The sequence below is a fragment of the Schistocerca nitens genome, chromosome 2, assembly GCF_023898315.1.
Source record: "Schistocerca nitens isolate TAMUIC-IGC-003100 chromosome 2, iqSchNite1.1, whole genome shotgun sequence".
Taxonomy (NCBI): Eukaryota; Metazoa; Arthropoda; class Insecta; order Orthoptera; family Acrididae; genus Schistocerca; species Schistocerca nitens.
The window spans coordinates 807,578,290-807,605,866 of NC_064615.1; the positions used below are offsets into that span (position 1 = coordinate 807,578,290).

At 43.3% G+C, this 27,577-nt stretch overlaps 1 protein-coding gene across 10 annotated transcripts in view; it reads left to right on the top strand.

Moving 5' to 3' along the window:
* LOC126237066 (sodium bicarbonate cotransporter 3) overlaps window positions 1-27,577 on the top strand; it is a 1,007,081-nt gene that overhangs the window by 644,038 nt on the left and 335,466 nt on the right. For all 10 annotated transcript variants that reach the window (XM_049946852.1, XM_049946853.1, XM_049946859.1 and 7 more), the window contains one exon: window positions 12,773-12,910. In XM_049946852.1, the coding sequence (XP_049802809.1) occupies window positions 12,773-12,910 (138 nt within the window). The remainder of the gene's footprint in view (window positions 1-12,772; window positions 12,911-27,577) is intronic.

A 27,577-nucleotide genomic window follows, 5' to 3' on the forward strand; every position in this document is an offset into this window, starting at 1 on the left:
ACCCTAGAACTTAGAACTACTTAAACCTAACTAACCTAAGTACATCACACATATCCATGCCCGAGGCAGGAATCGAACCTGCGACCGTAGCAGTCGCGCGGTTCCGCACTGAAGCGCCTAGAACCGCTCGGTCACCACGGCCGGCAACAGAAGAACTATAAGAGCAGATTAAAATAATAATTGAGACTTAATACCAATACAAAATGGTGATAATATAAAATAATAATTATGAATAACAATAACAACACTCAACAACCACTCATATTATCATAAACATTAAAATAATTAAAAAGTCTGAAACGATTAGATGTTTCCAAAAGCTGCATAAGAGTACGAAGGTGCTTTATTCGCAACCACCTGTTTCCCGTCAATATAGACACATCTTGAAGCTTACAATTTTTACGTTTCCATAGTGTAGATCGATAACTACGGAGTCCCAGCTTAGGGGAAGTTATCCACGTTAAGAATCAAACCAGAATGGTCTACCCAAAGATGCTGATTAAAATGCACAAAGGATTACCCATAGGATATTTTATAATATACGATAGGAAGAGGAAGAGAACCGACTGCCTCGGTATGAAAGACATACCACCGCTAAAGCAGTTCGGGGAAATAATGGCAAATCTGTAACAGGATGGTGCAGCGAGATGTTCACTCTACTCCGACTGACTGCAGCTTCTGATTTGAAAACAACAGGATTTAAGATGAAGTTGCAAATCGGACTGCATACAGGAGTTCGGCAGGTCGAGATTCAACAGCTCATCTTCGTTTATAATCGACTGGTTATCTGCAGAAGGTTTTTGCCATATTTTAGTTACAATAATAGAAACTAAGAATAAAATACTCACGGTGAAATAACCGCATCAACTCTTGTTAAAACATACCGTAGATACATTTTTCTTAAGGATGAAAGACGACACCCTAGTCGTGCGTCACCTACATACAGGAAAGAAGTAACCTTACAACAGAGAAGCCATTCATACGATTTAAGGATCTTAAATCCGAAGTGACAAGCAAACGGCTTAAAGTTGACACGAAAATAGAGAAAAATATATTAGGGACACTTCGACAGGGGATGGGGAGTGGGGACGAGACAAAACATGCGATAAATTATACAAATTACCTTTCACAAAACACGTTACTCCGAATTGGATTATTTTAAGAACAATGTAATCTGTCATCCGATGTTGTAAAATGGTCGTTAATACCAAACTTCACTACGCTCTCGGAAGACGTGCAGTGTGGATGGAGTAAATAACAGTGCACTATATTGTTCAATTCGATGTGCACAGTGAAACGTTATCATCATCTCAAGTAGACAAAATGGTAGTCCGCGCTATGGTACCAAAGCCGTTACCGCAGGCAGCGCTTGACAACTCGCTGTCACGGCCTCTGCCGCCCACATCACGTAATCTGGGAGTAAGCTGAGCCGGCAGCCGGCGCCTTTTCGACCGTCATAACTGGGAGTAATCAGCCGGGATTGGCACCCGATCTGCTGTTAACCGCTTTTCGTGAAACGCCATCCAGGGTTCGATGGTCGTCCATCCCTCGCTGCCAACGGCCCGTCCGCCACGACGGCGTCACTCTGATCTATCCCAGCCGTACAGCACATGGCCTGCACTAATATCTGAGCGCCAGTGTAGGGAAGCGATGTGCTGAGTGACTTTGACAACAACGTGCCTAACTGCTCCCGGATGCTGGGCTAAAAGCTTACTGTACAGTTTTGTTGTAAATAGTCTCTCACCAAAACAGACAGCACAGTGATGAAACACTCACCACGTATGCGGGAGTATTGTTTCTTTAGCCATCGGTATTCCAAATGGTTTTATGTTGCCTTCCAATTTTATTGTGTCTCAAACTAATATTGTGCCTTGTACTAATCTTTCTGTGCCTTACGCTTACCTTTCTGTGCTTCGTACTAAGCTTTCCCACACTTCTTCTAACCTCTTTCTCTCTTCGTCTAGTTATTCCATCCCTTTGACTTTTCCCTCTCTTCCCCTGACTGTTTCCCTCTCTTCGCCCGACTCTTTCCCTCTCTTCGCCCGACTGTTTCCCTCTCTTCGTCCGACTATTTCCCTCTCTTCGCCCGACTGTTTCCCTCTCTTCGCCCGACTGTTTCCCTCTCTTCGCCCGACTGTTTCCCTCTCTTCGCCCGACTGTTTCCCTCTCTTCGCCCGACTGTTTCCCTCTCTTCGCCCGACTGTTTCCCTCTCTTCGCCCGACTGTTTCGCTCTCTTCGCCCGACTCTTTCCTCTCTCTTCGCCCGACTCTTTCCCCTCTCTTCGCCCGACTCTTTCCCCTCTCTTCGCCCGACTCTTTCCCCTCTCTTCGCCCGACTCTTTCCCCTCTCTTCACCCGACTCTTTCCCCTCTCTTCGCCCGACTCTTTCCCCTCTTTCCCCTCTCTTCGCCCGACTCTTTCCCCTCTCTTCGCCCGACTCTTTCCCCTCTCTTCGCCCGACTCTTTCCCCTGTCTTTGCCCCGACTCTTTCCTCTCTCTTTGCCCCGACTCTTTCCCCTCTCTTTGCCCCGACTCTTTCCCCTCTCTTCGCCCATTTTCCAAGATGGAAATAGTTGGAAGACTTATAATGAATTCCATGACAGTATATTACCAAACTGATACTTAAGTGTTTGCATACCTATAGGGAATGCAATTAATATTTCAGTCTTACATTAGCTTATTTTCAACACAAAGAAGAGCAAGTCATAGAAATCAAGAATTGTGCAAGTACCTGGTGTCTATAGGGTGTGTCTAGTGTTAGTTCAAATTCTCAGGTTTAAATCACAACGAGCTATGCTCAGAGGACGTACATGAGCAGCTTAGTCTCCATCTTTCAAATTTCGAGAAAGGTCGAATTATTGGCATGAGGGGGCACTGGAAAACCATACCAGCAGATCATAACAGTTGGCTGTACTGCAGCGACTGCAGCATGAGTGGTAAATGTATGAATCCACACATGGATCCTTTCAGAGAAAGTACGCCATGATACAATCAAAAGATTGTTTGACTGCCTCTGACAACAGATGGATAAAAAAGCTGAACTCTGGAAAGATGTTACAGACAGTGTGTCCACTCTAATCATTGGAACATATACCTGTAAACTGGTTCGTGATCATTAGTTGCCATGTTTAATTTAACAGTGGCAACATACTATGGACAACAGAAACTTGTATGGCAGAGAGCCAGAGTTAACAGGACATTAGGGGCATTCTGTAGTGTTCAGCGATGAGTCTCGCTTCTGTCTGTGACGGGCACTTCGACTCCAATGTGCCCATAGATGACCTGATGAAAGGTCACAGGAAGCAGCGATGGTGCCCATGCCTCTTCTAATCCTGGAATCAAGGTCTGTGGAGCTACTGGATATGACAACATGACTTATTTGGTAATTTTTGTTGAGCAGCCGAATGCTCGCCAGAATTTAGCAAAAACGGGGCAGGCAACCTAATATCATGTTCCAGCGTCATAATGCAAGACGCCACACTAAATTGCACACCATAAACAACGCCTGGAGTAGCAGACTGATCCTTAACTGGCCTGCCTAATCTCCTGATTTATCACCCATGGAACATATTTGGCATGCTATGAGATGACTTCCAGCCAGAAACCCTTTCGAAATTGCGCAACATGTGTTTCAGGCATTGCAAGAAATTCCTCAAGATGACATTTGAAGGCTGTCTGTCTTCCATAACACAACGGATAGGACAGTATATTCAAGACCTTGGAGTTCAGAGCTCATATTGATGATTGCTATGACTTCCACATGGGTGACAGTTTGATTACGTAATGCTTGTTATATGATGAGCATCTCCACTAAGTTCGATAACAGTCAGGTTGGTGCTTCATGGAATAGCACTTCCCATTTCTATCAGTGTATCTCGTGCTAATCTTTTAATCTCTACGTGGATATTGCATCCAATATCCTCCATAATTTGTTTCACCTCCATGATCCTAGAAGGAGCTACAGTGGGTAGAAACGGTAGGGGAAACCAGAGTCTGAAATACATCCAAACAATAAGTAAGGTGCAAGTGCTACTCTCACATGAAGAGATTAGTGCGGGGGAGGAACAACTTGGCCGGCGCATCAAACCAGTCAGACTGATGACTCAAAAAACATGTTCACGTTACGTCGAGACGTGGCGCGCGCCAGCACAGTGAAGGTAGGGAAGCGTAGATAGTGTGAGGTCTGCTTATATGTGGCGGCAGAGAGGAAACAAACATCTTCGACGTTGCCAAGCATTACAGATTGTTACACCGGGTAACAATGAAAAAGATTGGGTCGCCACTGATGTATAGGCACATCACTGTATGGAAGAGAGCAGTTATCGTCATCAGTTACGTCACAAGCGTCGAGAAGTCGAGTATACCTGATGGTCTCTGTAGTTGCTGGAGATGGATGCCGAAACTGGACCAGCTTCCCACGTGACGTGCACTGTATTCATTTTCTTACCTTGTTATCATTAGCTACTGTTTTCATTGTGGACTATTTTACTTACGTCTAAAGATCTATTTGTCTGCTATATTTGCGCTTATTAGCCACCAATTAATGATATACGTATTTTATACTGTCGTTTCGATCTTTCTCGTTATATGATTACGTATTTTTAAAAATTATAGCACCTAAGTATTTGTTCGTCATTTATACAAAGGTGTGGTGTCTTTTCTTGTGGAGAAGTCCGAAAGAAGAGACACCATGTGGGATCCACAGCTGTGAAACACATTATGTAAACTGAAAGGGAAGGGAGAAGAAAGGAAGGAAAAGGGAAAGAACTAATTATACCAGCTGCATAGGGACTTTATACGGAATCGGCGGCGACGAGTGAAAATGTGTGCCGGACCGGGACTCGAACCCAAGATCTTCTGCTTACCGGGCAGTTGCGTTAACCACTGCGCCAGCCGGACACAGTTTTTATCGCACATGCGCAGACTATCTTGGCACGCTCCCCAGCTGACTCACCTGGGACCACCCCTCCACAGTCCCCATCCACGTCCTCAATCCTCGCTCATTTTAGATTCCCGCTCGAAGTCCAACGTAACTGTGCATCCTCACTGAAGGTTGTGGATTCATTGTCCATCGAGGCGAATCAGTTACGTGAATGCATGGCGTCAGTCCTTTCGGACTTGTCTGTAAGAACAGACACCACCTTGCTGCTGATATATGAGTTCCTTTCCTTCCCTTCCCTTCCGTTTCATTTCTTCCCCCCTCCCCCACCTCAATTTAGATAATACGTATCACATCAGCGGACCCCACGTGTTGTTGACCTCTTGTGGGACTCTAAAAGTAGCGAGCATAGAGGACATGACGGGAACTGTGGGTTGCTGGCGCTAGGCTCGAATGTGAGCCGGCCGGAGAGCGAGTTGAGATATCCCGCGCATTTTGCGGTAAAAACCGTGTCCAGGTGGCGCAATGGTTAACGCAACTACTTAATAATCAGGAGATCCCGGATTCGTGACCCGGTCTGACACACATTTTCGCTCGTCGCTGCTGATTCCTCACAAAGTGGTGGTAAGCGCGTATGGAACCAAACTGCTGAGGTCATCGGTCCCTAGGCTTACACACTACTTAATCTAACTTAAACTAACTTACGCTAAGAACAACGCACGCACCCATCACACCCATACACGAGGGAGGACTCGAACCTCCGACGGGGGAGAGCCGCGCGACCGGTGGCAACGCGCCTCAGACCGCGCGCTCCCTCACAAAGCCTCGATGCAACTGATTTCATTTGTTCCTTCCTTTTCCTTTCCTTTCCTTTCTCCCTCTTCAGTTTACATAATACGTTTGTCACTTGACGCTTTGTAGCGCCGCTAAGGGTACACTATCGCCATCTACCTGTAGAAATTTGTCTCGTGGAACTGGAAGTCTACCTCTGACAGTTATGCACGTAATACGTAACTCAGTTCATCTTTACAACTCGATGTATCTGATATCTTTGTTTTACTTGTAGCTTATTGATATCATTGCGATGCGTGATTTCATTGCTGCTGCTTTTATTACATGACTGTGTATCCTCTGTTTCACAGATACTTGATGATGGGTTATCCCGAAGCGCGTAATAGTAAAGTCATTCATTCATTCACTCGCTGATGACGTTTTACTAAGTGACCTATTCAACATTTGCGCAGTACTGTTCAAATTACATAATATGATCAATGAAGAGTTTGGTGACGAAACATCGACACACACTATAGAAGAGTTGGCTGCTCATTTCTCTGAAGCTGCGACCGTTGTTCATGAAACACGTGGTTGTGATGATTATATTGGACACTCATTAGCTCGCACATGCCAGTTGAGCGTTAGTGTAAGTGGACAACGATTTCAGCAATACATTTGTAACGATGTTTTACACTGCAGTTTGAACACCATCTCTAAAGATCAGCCGGCCGCTGTGGCCGAGCGGTTCTAGGCGCTTCAGTCTGGAATCGCGCGAGCGCTACGGTCGCAGGTTCGAATCCTGCCTCGGGCATGGATGTGTGTGATGTCCTTAGGTTAGTTGGGTTTAAGTAATTCTAAGTTCTAGGGGACTGATGACCTCAGATGTTGAGTCCCATAGTGCTTAGAGCCATTTGAACCATCTGAAGATCATTAGCGTCAAAACCTCCTTCGATCCTTGATGGTGAAACATTGCACATGTGATATTTTTGCGACATTAAAAAACTGTGTCTTTTTGTCTCCTCTAAACGCTCTGAAATTTTGTATACATTGGTTTTTGCATCCTGTATAACTAAAAGACCTTATTTTTTGAGCATCTTATACTGCATATAACCGTGTGTACAGTAAACAATATAATCAGAACTTAATAGTGACTGTAAAATTTTGGACAACGTGAAGTTTTAGCGAAATTATGCCATGTAGTAATTCACATAGGGCACATATTTCGTCATTTTACTTCATATTAGTTATCACTTGGGTATATGCCCAGACAAGGACGCAATGGTTGTAAAAATACAAATTTTGACATATTTCAATTGTTAGGAAGTACTAGTTTGTGGTTACTTTATTTTATATACTTTCGAATGTGATGTCGTTTCTGTGACTAGGAACTTGATGACAGTCCGTGACTGAAAATAAGTTTGGATGTCAATACAGCATTCGATAAATTTGTGGAAGGTATGGGGCTACATTTTTAAAAAAAAGCTTTATTATTTCGATCTTAGTGGCGGAAGACAACGACCGTTGGAGTTGGAAGTGGGGTGTGAAGGAGATGACACCCAAAAATGAGCGGAAGCGAAGTGTAACAGCGTCTAACTCATTGAGTTCGGTGTTTATTTGATGGGTGACCGTTGAAATAACATTTAACTTACGCTAACGTGAGAAGGGGCGGAAAGGGCTGAAATGTAAACATTTGTGGAAATAACTGACATCAGCCTCAAATCAATAAATTTCCCTCGCCACTGGTTTGGTTGGTTGGTTGATTCGTGGGAGGGGACTAAACAGCGATGTCATCGGTCCCATTGGGTGAAGGAAGGATGGGGAAGGATGTCGGCTGTGCCCTTTCAAAGGAACTGTCCCGGAATTCGCCTGAAGCGATTTAAGGAATTCACCGAAAACCTAGATCAGGATGGCCGGACGCGGGTTTGAATCTTCGTCGTCCCGAATGCGAGTCCAGTGTGCTAACCACTGCGCCACCTCGCTCCCCGCCACTAGCTTCAGTGGTGAGATTTGGAATGACATGTGACCCCTACGAATAGTTACAAGGTTGCGAATATAAATAGCTGCGCCCATCTTGTAAGAACTGCTGAGTGTATTTGAAAATGTTTGTATTGCTGAACAAGGAAGATCAACTAAACGTATTGTATATAATAAACTTTCCTTTAAATTAACGTCACAATGAATATGTAAAAGATTTTACTTTATTTGTCTCCAATATCTGTACTTCAAAATCATTCTCCATAAAGTCTTTTTCTACGGTATAGTAAATTACATTTCTCTCGTAATATAACATTGATGTAAACAAGTAATCGAAGCAAAAATCTAGTTTATAATGGAAGGACCCATTCGTAATTTTCGTCATCTTGTTTTAAATGTTAAGAAATATAAAATTCTGTACTTCTCAAAACGAGACGTATCTCATTAGTATCATATAACTACAAAGTCACTGAATACCAAAGTTACGCCGGCCGATGTGGCCGAGCGGTTCTAGGCGCTTCAGTCTGGAACCGCACGACCGCTACGATCGCAGGTTCGAATCCTGCCTCGGGCATGGATGTGTGTGATGTCCTTAGGTTAGTTAGGTTTAAGTAGTTCTAAGTTCTAGGGCACTGATGACCACAGATGTTAAGTTCCATAGTGCTCAGAGCCGTTTGAACCATTTTTAATCCCAAAGTTACAACCGGTTAACTCACATAAATATATGGGTGTAACAATTTCCAGGGTAACTAAATGGAACGCCGGCCAGAGTGGCCGAGCGGTTCTAGGCGCTACAGTCTGGAACCCCGCGACCGCTACGGTCGCAGGTTCGAATCCTGCCTCGGGCATGGATGTGTGTGATGTCCTTAGGTTAGTTAGGTTTAAGTAGTTCTAAGTCTAGGGGACTGATGACCTCAGAAGTTAAGTCCCATAGTGCTCAGAGCCATTTTTGAACTAAATGGAACGATCACATAGACTCAGTTGCAGGTAAAGCAGGTGACCGACTTCGGTGCGTTGGCGGGATACTAGGTAGATGCAATCAGTCTGCAAACGAAATTTCTTAGAAACCACTCGTGCGTTCCAACCTAAACTATTGCTGAAGTGTGTTGGACCGGTATCAAATGAAACTAACAGAGGATACTGAACGTATACAAAGAAGACCAACACGAATAGTAACATATTTATTTGACCCCTTGGGGAAGTGTCACCGATTTACTGAAAACTTGAACTGGCACATGAATGTAGACGGAAACTAACCGGTGAAAGCTTACTTATAAACATTCAAGAACCGGCTTTACCTGAACAATCTAGGGTTACACAACGACCCCCTAGATATCGCTTCTGTATGGATCGTAAAGATAACATCAGGCTAATCACAACCTGCACAGATGCCTTTAAGCAATAACTCTTCTCGCGCTCCATAAATGAATGGAACAGAAAGAAGACCTAATACGATTTTGTAGTTCCTATGTTGTTCGGAAGCACGATGCAATATTCCTTCGAAAATGCACGCACATCCGGAGGAACAGTCACTTCGGCGACTTCAGACGTTGTTGAATGCATGAAATACATTCGGAGTTGCGAATATGGAGATGTGGGCAACCATCAACTTTATAATGGAATAATGATAAAGAAAATTTTCTGCTGGGCCACTTAGTGCAAGCGTTCACCTTATCATTGGGCTATCCGAGCACGACTCACGGCTAGACGCAAACTTCCATACGTTGGTAATCACGTTCCTACAACCTGTACTCGTATATTCATCATGTATGTATACTTGTTCGTCTTTCATGTATATTCTCGAACAATTTACATTTTAATTGAAAGTCGCTTGCCTGGTGGTGGAGGATAAAGTGAGTCGTGATCGGATAGCTTAATGGTCAGGCGACCGCTCACGTTTGGCGGGAAATCTGAGTTCGGTCCCGGTCCAGCACAAAATTTCATCGTCGTTATTTCATTATACAGGGTGATCCATTGATCGTGACCCGGCCAAATATCTTACGGCATAGACGTAAAACGAAAAAAACTACAAAGAACGAAACTTGTCTAGCTTGAAGGGGGAAACCAGATGGAGCTATGATTGGCCCGCTAGATGGTGCTGCCATAGGTCAAACGGATATCAACTGCGTTTTTTTAAATAGGAGCCCCCATTTTTTGTTACATATTCGTGTAGTACGAAAAGAAATATGAATGTTTTAGTTGGACCACTTTTTTCGCTTTGTGATAGATGGCGCTGTAATAGTCACAAACATATGGCTCATAATTTTAGACGAACAGTTGGTAACAGGTAGGTTTTTTAAATTAAAATACAGAACGTAGGTACGTTTGAACATTTTATTTCGGTTATTCCAATGTGATACATGTACCTTTGTGAACTTACCATTTCTGAGAACGCGTGCTGTTACAGCGTGATTACCTGTAAATACCACATTAATGCAATAGATGCTCAAAATGATGTCCGTCAACCTCAATGCATTTGGCAATACGTGTAACGACATTCCTCTCAACAGCGAGTAGTTCGCCTTCCGTAATGTTCGCACATCCATTGACAATGCGCTGACGCATGTTGTCGGTGGATCACGATAGCAAATATCCTTCAACTTTCTCCACAGAAAGAAATCCGGGAACGTCAGATACGGTGAACGTGCTTCGACGACCCATCCACCTGTCATGAAATATGGTATTCAATACCGCTTCAACCGCACGAGAGCTATGTGCCGGATATCCATCATGTTGGAATTACATCGCCATACTGTCATGCAGTAAAACATCTAATAGTAACATCGGTAGAACATCACGTAGGAAATCAGCATACATTGCACCATTTAGATTGCCATCGGTAAAGAAGGGGCCAATTATCCTTCCTTCCATAATGCCGCACCATACATTAACCCGCCAATGTCACTGATGTTCCACTTGTCGCAGCCATCGTGGATTTTCCGTTGCCCAGTAGTGAATATTATGCCGGTTTACGTTACCGCTGTTGGTGAATGACGCTTCGTCGCTAAATATAAAGCGTGCAAAAAATCTGTCATCGTCCCGTAATTTTTCTTGTGCCCAGTGGCAGAACTGTACACGACGTTCAAAGTCGTCGCAATGCAATTCCTAGTGGATAGAAATATGGTACGCGTGCAGTAGATGTTGATGTAGCATTCTCAACACAAACGTTTTTGAGATTCTAGATTCTCGCACAGTTTGTCTGCTACTGATGTGAGGATTAGCCGCGACAGCAGCTGAAACACCTACTTGGGCATCATCATTTGCTGCAGGTCGTGGTTGACGTTTCAAATGTGGCTGAACACTTGCTGTTTCCTTAAATAACGTAATTATCCGGTGAACGGTCCGGACACTTGGATGATGTCGTCCAGGATACCGAGCAGCATACATAGCACACACCCGTTGGGCATTTTGATCACAATAGCCATACATCAACACGATATCGACCTTTTCCGCAATTGGTAATCGGTCCATTTTAACACGGGTAATGTATCACGAAGCAAATACCGTCTGCACTGGCGGAATGTTACGTGATACCACGTATTTATACGTTTGTGTCTATTACAGCGCCATCTATCACAAATCAAAAAAAGTGATCCAACTAAAACATTCATATTTCTTTACGTACTACACGAATATGTAATAAAAAATGGGGGTTCCTATTTTAAAAAATGCAGTTGATATCCGTTTGACCTATGGCAGCGCCATCTAGCGGGCCAACCATAGCGCCATCTGGTTTCCTCCTTCAAGCTAGACAAGTTTCGTTCTTTGTAGTTTTTTCGTTTGATTCTTATTTCGTGAGATTGTAACCTTACCACAGAAGTTTTAGAAATGATATTACTCAAATGGAAATGGACCTAGAGCTAAGTGTAAGCTCCCCAGAGTGATTTAATGACAAAGACAATTAAATAAAAATTTGCAATCTGACCCAAGTACAAGCTCCCATAAAATAATGAAAGATAATCGCATGACAATGAAACTACAGTAATAATCAAAACTCAATTAAACCGAAATCTCGGTCTTTGGCCCTGTGCAAAAATCAGAATTAATTTCTTACCTCAGTATAACTGCATGTCAAAGTTCTGCTCTTATTGTTGGCCGCGGCTTGGAGGAAATGCATTGCAAGTATTAAATTTTTTTTAAGTTAACTGAAAATTTTGTTTAAAGGAAATGGAAGGAAATTGTTTGTTCAATTAAATGGTTCTTTATCAGAATGCATTGAAAACAAAATTATTATTAGGGCGATTCTTGCAAAAATTAGTTACAGTTAATTTACATTACTAGCTGAGCGCAATGCTGCTTATTTAAAAATAATATACCTCATCCTGAATCTTGACCAGAGTGCCATGTCGACTCCCGCCGACCGCTCACACACAACTAAACTCTCTCGCATCTAGACCGCGACTGCGTCATCTCCGACGCGCTACTCACAACAGCTAGCTCGCAACTGAACTGTCACACGCTCTCTGGTCAGAGACCCTCCTATGCCTCACCATCGCCGCTACACAACATACGTGTTTCAAGATATTTGGCCCTGTCACTATCAATGGACCACCCTGTATAACTGATGGTTGTCCATATTCGCAACTGCGAATACGTTTCGTAACGGCTGTGCCTGTTCCTTTGGACATGAGCGCTTGTCCGAAAAAATACTCATCGTTGTTGAGAACAACACAAGCACTGTAATACCGCATTTACGTACCGACAGGGGCGAGCGACTTTCAATTAAAGTGTCTCCCCCTGTACGGGAGTATATACAATTGACGTACTAGTAGACTGTAGACAGGTAGTTGACGACATGTGGAAGTTTGGGTCTGGCCGTGACACGTGTAAGGTGACAGATCGCGATAAGTGGGAAATCCGGGTTCGAGTCCCGGTCCGCCACAAATTTTCATTGTTGTTATTCAGTTATACACGTCTTGGTTATCCATATTCGCAACTGCAATACATTTCATGCCGACGCCGTAATGTCTGGTTCAGTGGGAAGTTCCCTTTGCCATGCACTTCACATGATTTGAAGAGTATAGATGGAGATGTAGGCGTAGACTGGTGTCAACCGTTTACGCACGTACACTTATTGGACTTTGTGCGGCTCTGCTTTCTGAGTGAGTGTTGCTGACGTTGGCCCGTTGTGGTGTTGTGTTGCAGGCCACCGGGCGCACACGGTGTTCGTGGGCGTGCACCTCCCGGGCCGCCGGCACTCGCACCACCGCCGCCATTCGCACCACAGACACCACCGCTCCACCGACAAGGACTCCGGAGCCTCTGGGGACGATGAGCGGCCCAGTGAGTGCCACGCCAACGCCGCCTCCCCTCCCCTCTCCTCAACTGTTCTCTCCCATTGCGCGTTTTATGTCACGCCGCGCACACTCAAATGATCGCTACTCCCGAGCGACGTCCACTGCTAGCAAACTGCTCACCGTATCTGGGCACAGTGATTCCATCTGATGGCTCAGAGAGATGCGCGAGCATACTTTCTAGCAGCACTGGTGATGGGGGGGGGGACGTCGATCTGCTGTTACATAGAAGACATCCTTATAATACAGGGTGGTCGGAAGTTCCCGTTACATACTTCTAGGACTTCTAGGACTTGTAGAGGTGAGTGAGTACATCGTATTTTGAATAGGATCGCATGTCCGGAAAAGTCATCCAACGAGACTACATAGCGTCAAAGTTATAGGCACGGGCGTCTGTAAATGTACGTATACGATTCCGTGATGATGTTACAGACTTTCTAGGATGATGGAGAACGATAAATTCATTAATTTGAAGTAAGGATCCCTGTACCATTAACGAACGAGACGAAAGTTATAAACGAAAACTCTTCTGATACCTCTGACAGTTGAATACATGTACCGGTTCTTGTGTTGCGAAGAGTGTAAGGCTGGTAACTTCCAGTGGTGGTACTGTGGACAAAAACGAGAAAACATGTCCAACAAACGTGGGCTTTAAATTGCATACCTGTGGAGCTATGACCATTCGTTCATCTTCGCTAATGTGAAACACATCTCCTCTACTGAGCAAGTGTTCATAGCTGTTAAGGCACGCACTTTAGAGCCCATGTTTATTGGATATTTTTTCTCATTTTTGTCCACAGTACCACCACTGAAAGTTACCAGCCCTACACTCTTCGCAACACAAGAACCGGCACATGTATTCAACTGTCAGAGGTACAGAAGGGTTTTCGTTTATAACTTTCGACTCGTTCGTTTCCGGTAGAGGGATCCTTACTTCAAATTAATGCATTTATCGTTCTCCATCATCCTAGGAAGTCTGTAACATCACCACGGAGTCACCCCCTGTATAAGTACATTTACAGACGCCCGCGCCTATAACTTTGACGCTCTTTAGTCTCGTTGAATGACGTTTCCGGGCATGGGTTCCTATTCAAAATACGATGTACTCACTCCCCTCTACAAGTCCTAGAAGTCTGTAACGGGAATTTCCGACCACCCTGTATGAAGCAATACAACAACCAGTCACTATTTACATAGCTGTGCCAAGATAGCTTTCGGGCATTCACCTATCTTCACTTGACGTATTACACTGATATCTTAAGATGATTGTTCTTCTTATTACAGAAGATTATTCGCCCAGATCGCATAAAAATGCACAGTGATTACTAGTTCTAGCATAATTAAATCACCGTCTACAGATCATTTGTATAGAAACTTTTTTTTTAATTTTTATAGAGCCAGTCCATTTTGTCGACTGTTCGCACCAGTTGGACACAGTTGTGATGTACATAAAGGAATAATTACGGAAAGTTATAACGTCAAAGCAGCATAAAATGCAGATAAATTCGAGGTAAACGTGCCTTATAGAGACGATATTCCATACTACCGTCCCTCGGCATGCGCTAAGAGAATAGCTGTGCAAACAGTGCACAATAGTCACAAATAAAATACGTAATTGTTCCTTTATGTACATTATAGTAGTGTCCAATTAGCGTGAACAGTCGAAGAAATAGACTGGCCTTTTAAAATAAAAATATTCTATATAAATGATCTGAAGATGGCGATTTAATTTCGTTGAAACTAGTAATCATTGTGTGTTTTTATACGATCTGGTCGAATAAACTTCTGGAATACGAAAAACAACCGTGTTTAGGTTCTGAGATCACCTACAGCTGAAATTGTTAGGTATCATCATTTATATCTTAGTCGGTACAACGCTTTTATCGACTGCGTTTCCAATAGTGCAGCTGCCTTTTGTTCTGTTGCGTAGCATAAATAGTTTTAGTTTCACTGATGTACTCTACTCGATGCATCAGTGAAACTCAAAGAATTTTGGATATTCAGATACTCCTATAAGGCAAACAACTGCTCTCTTCGATGCTCAAACATGATCCAGATTATTAGAGCAGATCCACATTTCTGCTACTAACTACTTATTAGAAGTGCTAAGAATAGAGCATAGTATGAATCTCATGTGCCTCCTAGCAGTTTGTAAATTTTGTGGATCTAGTTTAACATACATTATTAAAGATTAACGAAATAATTTGCACACAACGAGTGAATCTGGTATTTTTATATTTTTTTATGTTAACTGTAAAATGTGCCTGTAAGTCAGAACAGCAACGTCAGCAATTGAACTTGTATTTTATTTTATTCCTATGTAGCTTTAAATTTTATTAAAAACCATAATTGCTTTATTCTGAAGGTTTTAAATTACGTTGTTCATCAAGAGGGCGCCACACAGACAAGCGATGTACATTCTGCAAAGCCTACTTTCATTACACAGTAGTCTTTACCGAACTGTGACAAGAGCCTGAACAACATACGTAGATGGACTAGAGCATATTAAACAACTCCCAAATTCTGCAATGTAATTTATTGTACGAACGATACAGGCTATGCCATGAGTTGTAATTTTTATACCATTATCTGATTATGTACGTCTTGTATTCTTAGCATTGATAATGGCTAATTTGTAGCCGGAGTCTGGATCTGCTATAATAAAGCTAGAACGGAAAGGACGACTGATGGCTGCTGTTTACCATTTTGAAAGTTATATCCCAGTCGTAGGCGGCATTCCACTTTTCTAACGGAAGGTAATTCAATTTGATCAAATTATTAGTTTCTTCATGTTTAGAGTGTGCTGCTGCTCCTTAGTTGCACAGTCAATTAATGAATAACTACACCAGTTGCTAATAAGTTCATTATTCAAGTACGTGGTCTGTGTTGACCTTCACGTCCAGGCCATGTTCCAGTGGATCTGAAAATTGTGCTGTGATCACGCATCGTCAAATGAATAAATATATTTTTTAAGTTTCAACGTTTTGTTGATACAGGACCAGCAAACTTTTCAGTATTTCATGAACCGTTTATTAACATATCCGTCACAGTTGCAGTACATATGTTTGACGAGAAGTTTCGAACAAGCTGGTTCATCCTCGAGCCTGATTTTAATGACAATCATCTAAATTAGCAGTACATGCTTTATAAATATATCGCAGAACACTGTAACAATCAACATGTGCCAAGTAGTTTGATTCTGACTTGCTAAGTAGGTACATGTTGATTGAGACAGTCGTCTGCGATCACTTTATAGAGCATGTATTGCTGTTTTGATGTTTGTTATTAAGATCAGGCACATTCAGCAAAGCCTCAGTAGGTTAGGCTTGAGGCTGAACCAGCTGTTTCGAAACAAGTCGCCAAACATATGTACTGCAACTGTAATGGATTCGTTAATAAATTCTTCATGCAAAAATCTGATTTTGATTTGACGTTGCTTCAACACAGTACAATTTTCATATCCACTTGAAAAGGGCCTGGGACTGAAGGCCGAAACCGATTGTGGACTTGAATAAAGAACTTACTAGAAACTGGAGTGGCTGTTCAGACTATCTGATATGAAGTGCAGCAGTCAGACAAGAACTAAGACTTAAAACCATAAACGAACAGATCAAGGAATACAAAAATAAATGGAGAGATCATATCAACAGGATCAATAAAAAACATAATGCCCAAAGCAGCAGTGATTTATCAACCAACAGACTAAAAGGGTAACGATGAATGATGTGGAGAGATCAAATAGTAACCAAGCAAAGACAAAGCGCCGAACAAGTGAAAGACAAATCCCTAACACTTGCGATAAAGGAGGACGATATGTTTCAGCATTTTTGTGCGAGCATATGTCGGTACTTTTATGCAGTTCTGTAAAATGCAAACATGTTTTATGTAATAATACTTGGGATGAAACTGGACCTAAAAGCAGTACAAAATAATATTCATAACAGACATATGGTGTTTGAGATCTAAGTTCATTACAAGAATTATTGCTTAAAACATGTTTGCATTTTAGAGAATTTTATAGAAGTACATACTGATGATGGACGAATGTGCTGAAACTTGTTTGGAATTAAGCAGCTCAGTTGTTTGTATAACGTTTCACTGCAGACAACCGCGTGCGGCATAGACGTTGGTGGCTCTACCTTGAGAAACAACACACAGTGGTGTCTGATGTATCCACGATATAGCCCGCTAAAAGGTAGCACCGTGTCATCCTTGTTACAGTAAAGTCACTGCATTGATAAAAACTTTTAATGAGTGATGAAAGTAATCGATTTATCGTGTGTGCTGTAATTTTTTTCGATTTTATGGTGATTCAGTCGTGATTTTGAAGCGTTTCGGTCTAGAAGTTGCAATTTTGCGTGATACTGGAATCCAGCGGTCTCTGCCAGTTGTCGTCTCTTACAAACAGGAAACAGCTGTGTAATACGACAACAGACGGATATTTGCTGAGGGCGACAGCGGTTTCGGAAACCTGCTAATCCGTAAAACATTTTCCGGTAAACAGTTATTGCAGAATCCTGTTCACTGACTGCCTCAGTAACTTTAGGTCATGGATTTATAAGCCGACCCCGAAGCTGTATAATGGTAGTACGAAAGTGCCACTTCCTTCCTTGGCAAAACTGCAAATTTGCTTAAAAGTGTGGCCGTTCTCCTTTAGTCGAGTAGAAGTATATCCATCTAATATATCCTTCCATTCTTCATGGATTTTACACGTTCAAGTAAAGAAACTAAGTGGGCTACTTTCTACAGTGCCCGACAAAAAGAATGAGGCAACCATAAGACGTGGTTGCACATGAATACGACTTTGTACGCGCACACACTATCGGCGAGTTGAGAGTGAGTTGCAGTTATCTGTGACAAAATGGCAACCAGAGTGCATTAATGTTGTACGTGTTACTGTTTTTACCAGGCCTGGTAGGGTGTATAACAGTGATGCTGAGTGACCTCTGCGAAGAACGCGGAAGTGCCATGTACTAGCATGAGACAGCGTAACCAGCACCTGACAGAGTTTGAGAGCGACGTCATTGTGCGTCACCCTTTCGCCGTCTGGATGATTCGTTGAATATCCAGATTTATGGGGCACTCAGTTTTGATGGTGGATCGATGTTGGACTGCACGTGTGAACAAGTATACTTTTCATTAAGGTTCTGGTCAACCACATCTGATAACTACAAGGAAAGATAGTATATTGTGCACCAATCAAATCGTAACCCCTTCACACATGTGGCTGGCAGTTGATAACAAGTAATGGATACTTCGCAAAATCCATTCTATGTCATCCACCAACTGGGAGGGGTCTCATTTTTTCAGTGCTTTTGAGAGGCACAGTGACAATGTGGAATTCACTCGGGCTGCAGAGGTCAGCATATTGCAGAAATATGCAGGCACAAAATGTGAAAGTATGAAGCTTCTGTAGGTCTATGTCAACACAATCTAAAACCTCTTCCTCTTTTGGCAACACTTAGTTCTATTAAAAAAGCGACTTCAGTGATTCAATTTCGTATTGTTAGTATGAAATACAAAATAAGCTTTCCCTAGAGTAATTTGCTCTGTTGGTAGATTTTTTTTTCTCAGCTTGTGAAAGGTTTGCCTTATGGCAAATATGACGCTACATAAAATATGTTTCCATTGACTGGATTCTTTATTGGTCAAGATCGCGATTTATTATTTTTATTGCTTACTAGTTTCGCCTAAGTTGTTGGTCATCTTCATATTCAAAATTAACGGATCGTCACATCCACTGTGTAATAACATAATCTGTTACGTGTGTGTGTGTGTGTGTGTGTGTGTGTGTGTGTGTGTGTGTGTGTGTGTGTGTGTGGTAGGTGGGTGGGTGAGTCTGTCTGTCTGGAATCTCTTCGCAAACACCTGGTTCGATTTCAACCAAATTAGGTACAGAAACAGCAGCTCTCAAGTACCAGCACTGTGGGATTTATAACCTCCTCGGTCCAATAGCAGCGCATATATGTGCAAAAAACGTGTTTTTACCAGCCTCTGGTGTATAGGCTGCCCTGCATGACAGGCGTGTTGTGTCGGAACAGTATTGGCCTGCCAAATGAACCTGCTTTGAAGAGCAGCCTACATGTCAGAAGCAAGAAACTGTTTTCCATGCCTTCTCTGCATGACAAGTGTGTTGTGTTGAAGTAGTATCAGTCTCCTTTATCAACCTCCTTTGCAAGGTGGCCAGTGCGCCAGTGGCGAATAAAAGATTTTCAAGACCCTGATGTGTAATCTGCCCTGCATGACAGGCATGTTGTGAGGGTAGTATAAGCTGCTTTGTTGAACTATAGTGCAGGGCTACATATTTTGATGAGTATGGCTGAGGGCAGGTTGTGATGGATAGAGGTGGGGATGTACAGAGCAAGGCACGCAAGTGAAGTCGTGGGGAGGAGGCTAATGTCAAATAATACCCATACGTGGAGAGTGAAATCACAATTAACCCACTACGCTACTCTAGAAACACAGCATCTAAAAACAATATATGATTTTCACTTTGAAATGTTTTCTGATGCTATATCTACACGCTGTGTTACCTGTGATCTCACTCTGCACGTGTGCAGCTTATTTGATATTACACAATAATGCGACAATATCTTAGAATTGATCTCAAGATGGCCAATAACTTTAGCCGAGACTAGTAATCAATGAGAATAGTTAACCAATAAAGGACTTTTTCTGACTCCAATAAATGTATACAATTACAGATCGCGTACCTCCAGTTTTATCATATTAAGTAACAACAAAAATATATTTCAATGGGCTGGGGAAATCACCAAGTGAGAATTACACGTAAATGACTAACAGGGATGGATCAATACAACCGAATCACGAAGCTTACCATAAGATCAAACGAGAGAGACATGTCACTACATGGAAACATCGATACTTTTGATGCTTCTCTCTAGCTCACAATTCACACTGTGTATGCCACACCAACTACGACATATTACATAATGCTTATGTATAAGTGCTTGAAAATTACTTAGTGTCAAAATTAGCCAATCGCACAACGAATAAAGGATATAATTGTTCACAATACTACGGATACCGTTTTCTTTCACAAAATTCACTCGTGTTAATGCTTACCAACCACTCACTTTGTAGCCATAAGCTATACACCGAGGTGAGAAAATTCATGGGATACGTCCTAATATGATGTCGGACCTCCCTTTGCCTGGCGTAGTGCAGAAACTCGACGTAGCATGGACCAACAAATCGTTGGAAGCCCCCCTGCAGAAATACTGAGACACGCTGCCTCTATAACCATCCATAATTGGGAAAGTGTTGGCGGAGCAGGATTACGCGCCATAGATGTTCGCTGGGATTAAACGGTCTCCCAAGTAGCTGAACATAACAGAGGATCCAGTCCACTCCATGTAAACAGAGCCCAATCGTTATGGAGCTACCGTCAGCTTGAAAGTTGCCTTTTTGATGACTTGGGACCATGGCTTCGTGGGGTCTGTGCCGCGCTCGAAACCTACCATCGGCTCTTACCAACTGAAACCTGGGCCCATCTGACCAGGCCACTGTTTCCCAGTCGTCTAGGCTCTAACCGACATGTTCACGGGACCGGGATAGGCGCTGCAGGTGATGTCCTGCAGTTACCAAAGGCACTCGCGTTGGTCGTCTGCTGCCGTACCCCTTAACGCCACATTTCGCTGCACTGTCCTAACGGATACGTCCGTCGTACGTCCCCCACGTCGATTTGCGCGGTTATTTCACGCAATGTTGCTTGTCTGTTAGCACTGATAACCTTACGCAAACATCGCTGCTCTCAGTCATTAAGTGAAGGCTGTCAGTCACTGCGTTGTGCGTGGTGAGAGGTGATACCTGAAATTTTGTATTTTTGGGTCACTCTTGATACTGTGTAACTCGGAATATTGAATTCCCTAGCGATTTTGGAAATGGAATGTTCCATTTGTGTAACTCAAGCCAACATTTCGCTCTTAGTGTCTGTTAATCCCCGTCGAGCAGGTATATTGATGTCTGAAACCCTTTCACATGAATCAGCTGAGTACAACTGACAGCTCCGCCAATGCACTGCCCTTCATATCTTGTGTATGCGATACTACTGCCATCTGTGTGTGTGTGCATATGGCTAACGCATGACGTTTCTCCTGCCTTGCATCTCCCCTGAGGTGCATGGTGCCACATGCTCAGAGCCCGGATGCCCCTTGTCCAAAACGTTTAAGTTTAGTCTCTCACGCAGCCAACATCACATCTTCCCTGGCTACACTCTTATTACATTACTTCAACTAACGTAATATTGAGCGGTAAAGGGTGCGAAAAGGTCATTTAGAACTGAGGCAGGAATAAACAGGTAAGTTCCATTGAACTGCAGAGTTAGATTCACACAACGTAGCGTGATGAATCTTTTACTCTGAAGCGATGAGTGCACTGTTTTGAAACTTCGTGACCTGCATATTAACAGCCAAACCTTTCTAACGACAAAAGGGGCAAGACCGAATGAGATTACAGATGGTACAGTTAATTCTATGACAAACGCGGCAGTAATAGCAGCCCAATAAAAAAGGTAACTTCAGAACTAAACAAATATTTCACGATAGTAGCCTGTTAGTGTCGTTAGTTTCGTCCGCCTTTATAAGTAACAAATGCACTCCGTCTACTAGCTTCTTGTCGCCGTTAAATGGCAGCTCTCAGCAAAGCGGTTTTGCTGTTACCTTAGGATATTGTTCAGTCTGGGAGCAATCAGTCAGGGACTTAGTCTACAACTTGCGCTGATAGTGTGCAACTGACCGCGAGATCCGTCATCCGGACCAAGTCCAGCGAGCCATCAGTTAACTCCGGATGCCGCGCCATTTAGCTTGCCAGCGTGCGAGCTGACGCCGACTGCACCTTGCGTACTACAGCTAACGAACCCTTCAAGCGCGGACGTTCTGGTAAAGATACGTCGACAGCCCAAATAAGCTCATTTACTTTTTTTTAAAACGAACCAAGGATTGTGAAAGTCATTTGCTGTTTCTTAACCAGCACTGCCATGGACTACGTCACTGTTTCTTGGATCTCTTACTGTTACAGTAGCCGGCCGCGGTGGTCTAGCGGTTCTAGGCGCGCAGTCCGTAACCGCGCGACTGCTACGGTCACAGGTTCGAATCCTGCCTCGGGCATGGATGTGTGTGATGTCCTTAGGTTAGTTAGGTTTAAGTAGTTCTAAGTTCTAGGGGACTGATGACCACAGATGTTAAGTCCCATAGTGCTCAGAGCCATTTGAACCATTTTGAACTGTTACAGTATCTGATCAAAAGACACATGGGGTGTGTGTACCCATCGCGTTTATGATGGCTTGAACTCTGTTGGGGACACATTCAGTGAGGTACCTGAATGTCTGTGGAAGAAAGGCAGCCGTTTCGTCCTCAGGAGACGAAACAGGATAAGGAAGTAATGTTGGACGTTGGGGTATGGAGCGAAGACGGACAAAAATTTGGAAATTTGTGGTAAGGCCTTATGAGACCAAACTGCTGAGGTCATCGGTTCCTAAGCTTACACACTACTTAATCTAACTTAAACTAACTTACGCTAAGGACGACACACACACACACACACACACACACACACACACACACATGCCCGAGAGAGGGCTCGAACCTCCGATGGGGGAAGCCACGCGGACCGTGACCAGAGCGAAGACGACGTTCCACCTCATCCCAAGGGTGTTTCATTGCGTTCAGATTGGGACTGTGGGCAAACCAGTCCATTCCAGCAATGTTACTGTCTAGAAATATTTACCTCGCATATGCTGCTTTATGGTATCATACTTACAGAATCAGTCGTCGTCTCCGAATTGTTCCTCTTCTGTAAGCAATATGCGATGCTGTAGAATTTGCTGATAACCTTCCGCATAAAGTGCTTTTTTAAGCGTAATGAGGAGATCACCCTCTGACCAAGAAAAGCACCACCATACCGTAACGCCACCTCATCTGTACAAAGAATGGGAAAAACCGCCGGCCGTAGGGGCCGAGCGGTTCTAGGCGCTTCAGCCTGGAACCGCGTGACCGCTACGGTCGCAGGTTCGAATCCTGCCGCGGGCAAGGATGTGTGTGATGTCCTTAGGTTAGTTAGGTTTAGTTAGTTCTAAGTTCTATGGGACTGTTGACCTCAGATGTTAAGTCCCATAGTGCTCAGAGCCATTTGAACCATTTTGATGGGAAAACCCGATCGGTTAAAACCGATAATCGTATTTTAGTTCCGAATAGTTGGTATTTTTCGATATCTGTTTGGTCTCACTTGTAACAGTTTCTTCGTTTTTTGTTATTAACTAGGTAGAAACTGCCAAATCAATTCGCCGTAACGGCAGTACTAGATTTTTTGGTTTTTAAAGAAAACTTTTTTTAAAAAAAAGATTAATATTTCTTCGTGAAACTTCTATTGCTTTGAAATATTGGGTTGTTATAAAATTTGGGAAAAGCAGTCAGCACTACTTTAATTACAATGCCTACAGTTAGAAACGAGCGCATGACGTAAGAATCGCTACAGCATTTCAAGGACAAAAACGTACCTGTTGTGTAGTGTAGCCTACTAGACGGAATGTGTGTAAGTGCAGTATAACAACATTTGCCCCCCGCCCGCATCTCGTGGTCGTGCGGTAGCGTTCTCGCTTCCCACGCACGGGTTCCCGGGTTCGATTCCCGGCGGGGTCAGGGATTTTCTCTGCCTCGTGATGGCTGGGTGTTGTGTGCTGTCCTTAGGTTAGTTAGCTTTAAGTAGTTCTAAGTTCTAGGGGACTGATGACCATAGATGTTAAGTCCCATAGTGCTCAGAGCCCAGCCAACACTTGCCCCCATCTAGTCTATACGGTAGTTTCTCGCTGTCTTCCTCGGACATCAGTTGTACTGCAGAATGATACGAACCCTCGTTTTGAAGAAGCAGTGAAGAACAATGCTCTATTTGCTTTAAAAGATTAAAAACGGGAGGAAGCACAACAAACTTACATCATAAATGTTCTTTGGAAGAGAGGGTAAATTTTATTAATACGCCTATAATTTCATTGATGGTGAATGAGCTTGGGATAATAACTGAACCCACAATCTGGTGGCTACTTCAGGATGAAAAATTGGCACCATCCGAAAGTGACCAAACGAGGAAATCTTCAAATTGTGACCTTTGGCTCTTAGCGTCACCGCGACCGTTTCCTTCACGTTCGCCAACTTTGCTGGAAGCAGTGAGATCGATTTCTGCCTCAGCGTCAACCGCATATCGATCTTGATCACCTGCTCAACCACCTTCATTAGAATTTTTCATTCCATATTCGAAGTCTTACTTTTATTACTGGAAGTAATACCAATAAAAAACCGAACATCGGTACTTCAGAAACCGGTTATTTTGAGCGGTTTTTACAGTCAGGTTAAGCCGGAGACGAAAAGAAACCGGTGTAGCCGAAAATTGGTTGTTTCAGCGATAACTGCCATCAATGATCCGCACTTCACTGTTGGCATAACGCGTGGCAGCAGCTAACGTTCTCCGACCATTCGCCAGACTCAAACTCATCGCATTGCCACAGGGTACAGCGGAATTAACCAGTCCAGATCACTTCCTTCCAGTCATCCACTGTCCCATCTCGAGTATCGCTTACCGTTGACAACAGAAATATGTTTCCAGAATGATATTTTCAATCTGCAGCGGAGTGTGCGCTGATATGAAACTTCCTGGCAGATTAAAACTATGTGCCGGACCCAGATTCGAACACGGGACCTTTGCCTTTCGCAGGCAAGTTCTTTCAGGAGTGATAGTTCTGATAGGTTCGCAGGAGAGCTTCTGTAAAGTTTGGAGGGTAGGAGACGACGTACTGGCAGAAGTAAAGCTGTGAGGATGGGGCGTGAGTCGTGCTTGGGTAGCTCAGATGGTGCGCACTTGCCCGCGAAAGGCAATGGTCCCGAGTCCGAGTCTCGGTCCGGCACACAGTTTTAATCTGCCAGGAAGTTTCAACAGAAATATGTGTCTTACGAGGCGCTGCTCGACCACTGTACCCCATACTTTTAACTCCCCACGCAGTCATTACGCTAGCTGGACGCCTGGTAGCACTCTGGAACACAGATGATCAATTCCGTGTGACATCTAGGTGTCCAGCTCAGATAGTTTATTTGATTTCCTCAGTTGTAGATAGCTGATTACAATCCAACACATAAATGTTGGAATTTATTCGATCAAAATGCTTAGGGCAATAAGCTTACTCTGAAGGAAGTGGTTTCAAATTTCATATAAAATGTCTTAATTTGTGTTTTCAGTGGTTTATTTCTGAAATATGTCATACCACTATCACCACCCTTTGTGATTTACTTCTTCTCAGTCCGGTATTTGAACCACGAAGCTGCTTGCCATATTTTGTCGCTCGCGGTTCCTCCTTGAAGGGGATAGTGGATGACTTGAGCTCGACAGCCTAACAAAACTATCGTCCTTGATTGTTTTGCTACTAAAAGAATAACGCTACAAAGCCCATCGCTCTATTTTTCCTCATCGGGGGAAGTGATAGCACCGAAATAAAAACGAGTGGAGACTTGAACGCTGAATATGTCTGACAAATGCCGAGACACAAACTCGGACCATAGCCTACCCGCCCGAGTAAGGTGTGGACCTGAACTTCACCAAGATGTTGGAGGTTTTTCAGATGTTGGAGGTTTTTCAAGAGGACCCGTGGTCTTCCAGTGGCTCTGTTGTGTAGTAATAGAGGTATCATAATTTATTAGTTTTGTTACTCCCAATTACCTTAGTTTCTGTAAAAATATTTTTGCAACAATGAAAAAACCAATAACATGCAATCACCGAAACGTACAAGGCCCAGTGAAGAGTAACTACACAACCCTCAGACGAAACAGACCGTGACGTGGTTTCCTTCGCTGGGAAAACACCTCAGTATAGGCGTCGCTGTGTCTTTCTTCCGTTCCTTCAGTGAACAAATACATGTGCTGCATATCGGCCAAGTATCCATGTGGTTTGTATCTTAATTACAACTAACACTGCCGGAAGAACAAAGCCGAGACAGAACCGAGCATTAGCGAACCTAAAATTCAGAGTGAAGAACTAAATGGGCGTTTCTGTTATCAACAAGAACTGTGGCCGAGCGGTTCCAGGCGCTTCAGTCCGGAACCGTGCTGCTGCTACGGTCGCAGGTGCGAATCATGCCTCGGTCATGGATGTGTGTGATGTCCTTAGGTTGGTTAGGTTTAAATTGTTCTAAGTCTATGGGACTGATGACCTCAGACGTTAAGTCCCATAGTGCTCAGAGCCATTTGAACTGTAGAGAATAAAAACTATAGAGGAAAAGATTCGTACACATCCAGCAATTACGTGAGGACGTATGTTCCAGTTGCTACTCTGAGATGGAAACGTCGGCACAGGAGAGGAATTCGTGGCGGGTCGCATTAAACCAGTCAGAAGACTGATGACTCAAAGGAAAAGAAAACAGAAACCTAACCAAATGCAGTTACACGGTAGAGAGTCACAGGAGACCAGGGTTCCTTGTAGCACAATACTCAAAACATCTCCGCGAAGCATATCCGCAGTTATGTCGAAGTTACAGTTTCACCATGCAGATATACATAAGTTGAATTAAATTCACTGAAATGAATTAAATCAGTCATTGTGTACTTACTCAATGAAGATGCAGTAAAATCGAATTATACAACTGCAAACCGTTGAGAAACGTTGGATTTGTGACGTAATGGCTATGTCGTGGCAAATTAAAATTTATAACATGGACTTCCTGCATCCAGTGGTGGATTTCGCGGGTGAACCTCTTCTAGTGGTGTCCCGAAACGGTGAGAAGAAACATAATGAAATGATGAGTCGTGGCTGGAAGCGAGCTTAGGTAACCTAATGGTCAAGCTGTCCGGCCGATAACAGCAAGAAACGTGCGTCCGAGTCTCCATCTAGCAGAAATATTCATTATTCGTGACACAGTTACATTGGAGTTCAGCTATTCTGAGCGTTCTCCACTGACATGGCGCGTAGCCGTTTGAGAGGTGCCAACGACTCGACGAAAGCACCGGATGCGTAATTCATGAGAGAAGTCTCTCTCACGTAAGTTTTATTTTTAGCAATCACATGCAACCACTCGCTCCACAAAAGATACGCACTTGAAGAGTGGAAATCTGCACAGATCACTTCATTACACAAGAAAGTAAACTGCTCAACTGTAGACCCACATTACAGACATAGATTTGCAGTAGTATTGTGAAACAGATACGGAGTTCCAACATGATGGAATACCTCTAACCAAATGATCTGTTGACAAGAAACCAGAAGGGATTCATAGAATATCGTTGTTGTAGATCGCAGCTAGCTCTTTATTCACCGCAAATAATGAATGCTATCGACGGGGAATCTCATAATCACTCCATATGTCTAGATTTCCAGCAGGCTTTTGGTACCGTTCCTCACAAACGGTTTCTAATCAAATAGTATGGTTATTGAGTGTCGTGTTAGCTGAGCAACTGGGTCATTTTTTCCTGTTAGACAGGTCATAGTACGTAGCAGGTGACCAGAAGTCATCTAGGAGAAACTGAAATTAATTCTGGGGTTCTCCGAGGAAGCGTTATAGGTCCTCGGCTATTCGTAATGTATAAGAACGATTTAGGAGACAATTTGTGCAGGTCTCTTAGATTGTTTGCAGGTGATTCTGTCGTTTACTGTCCAGTAAAGT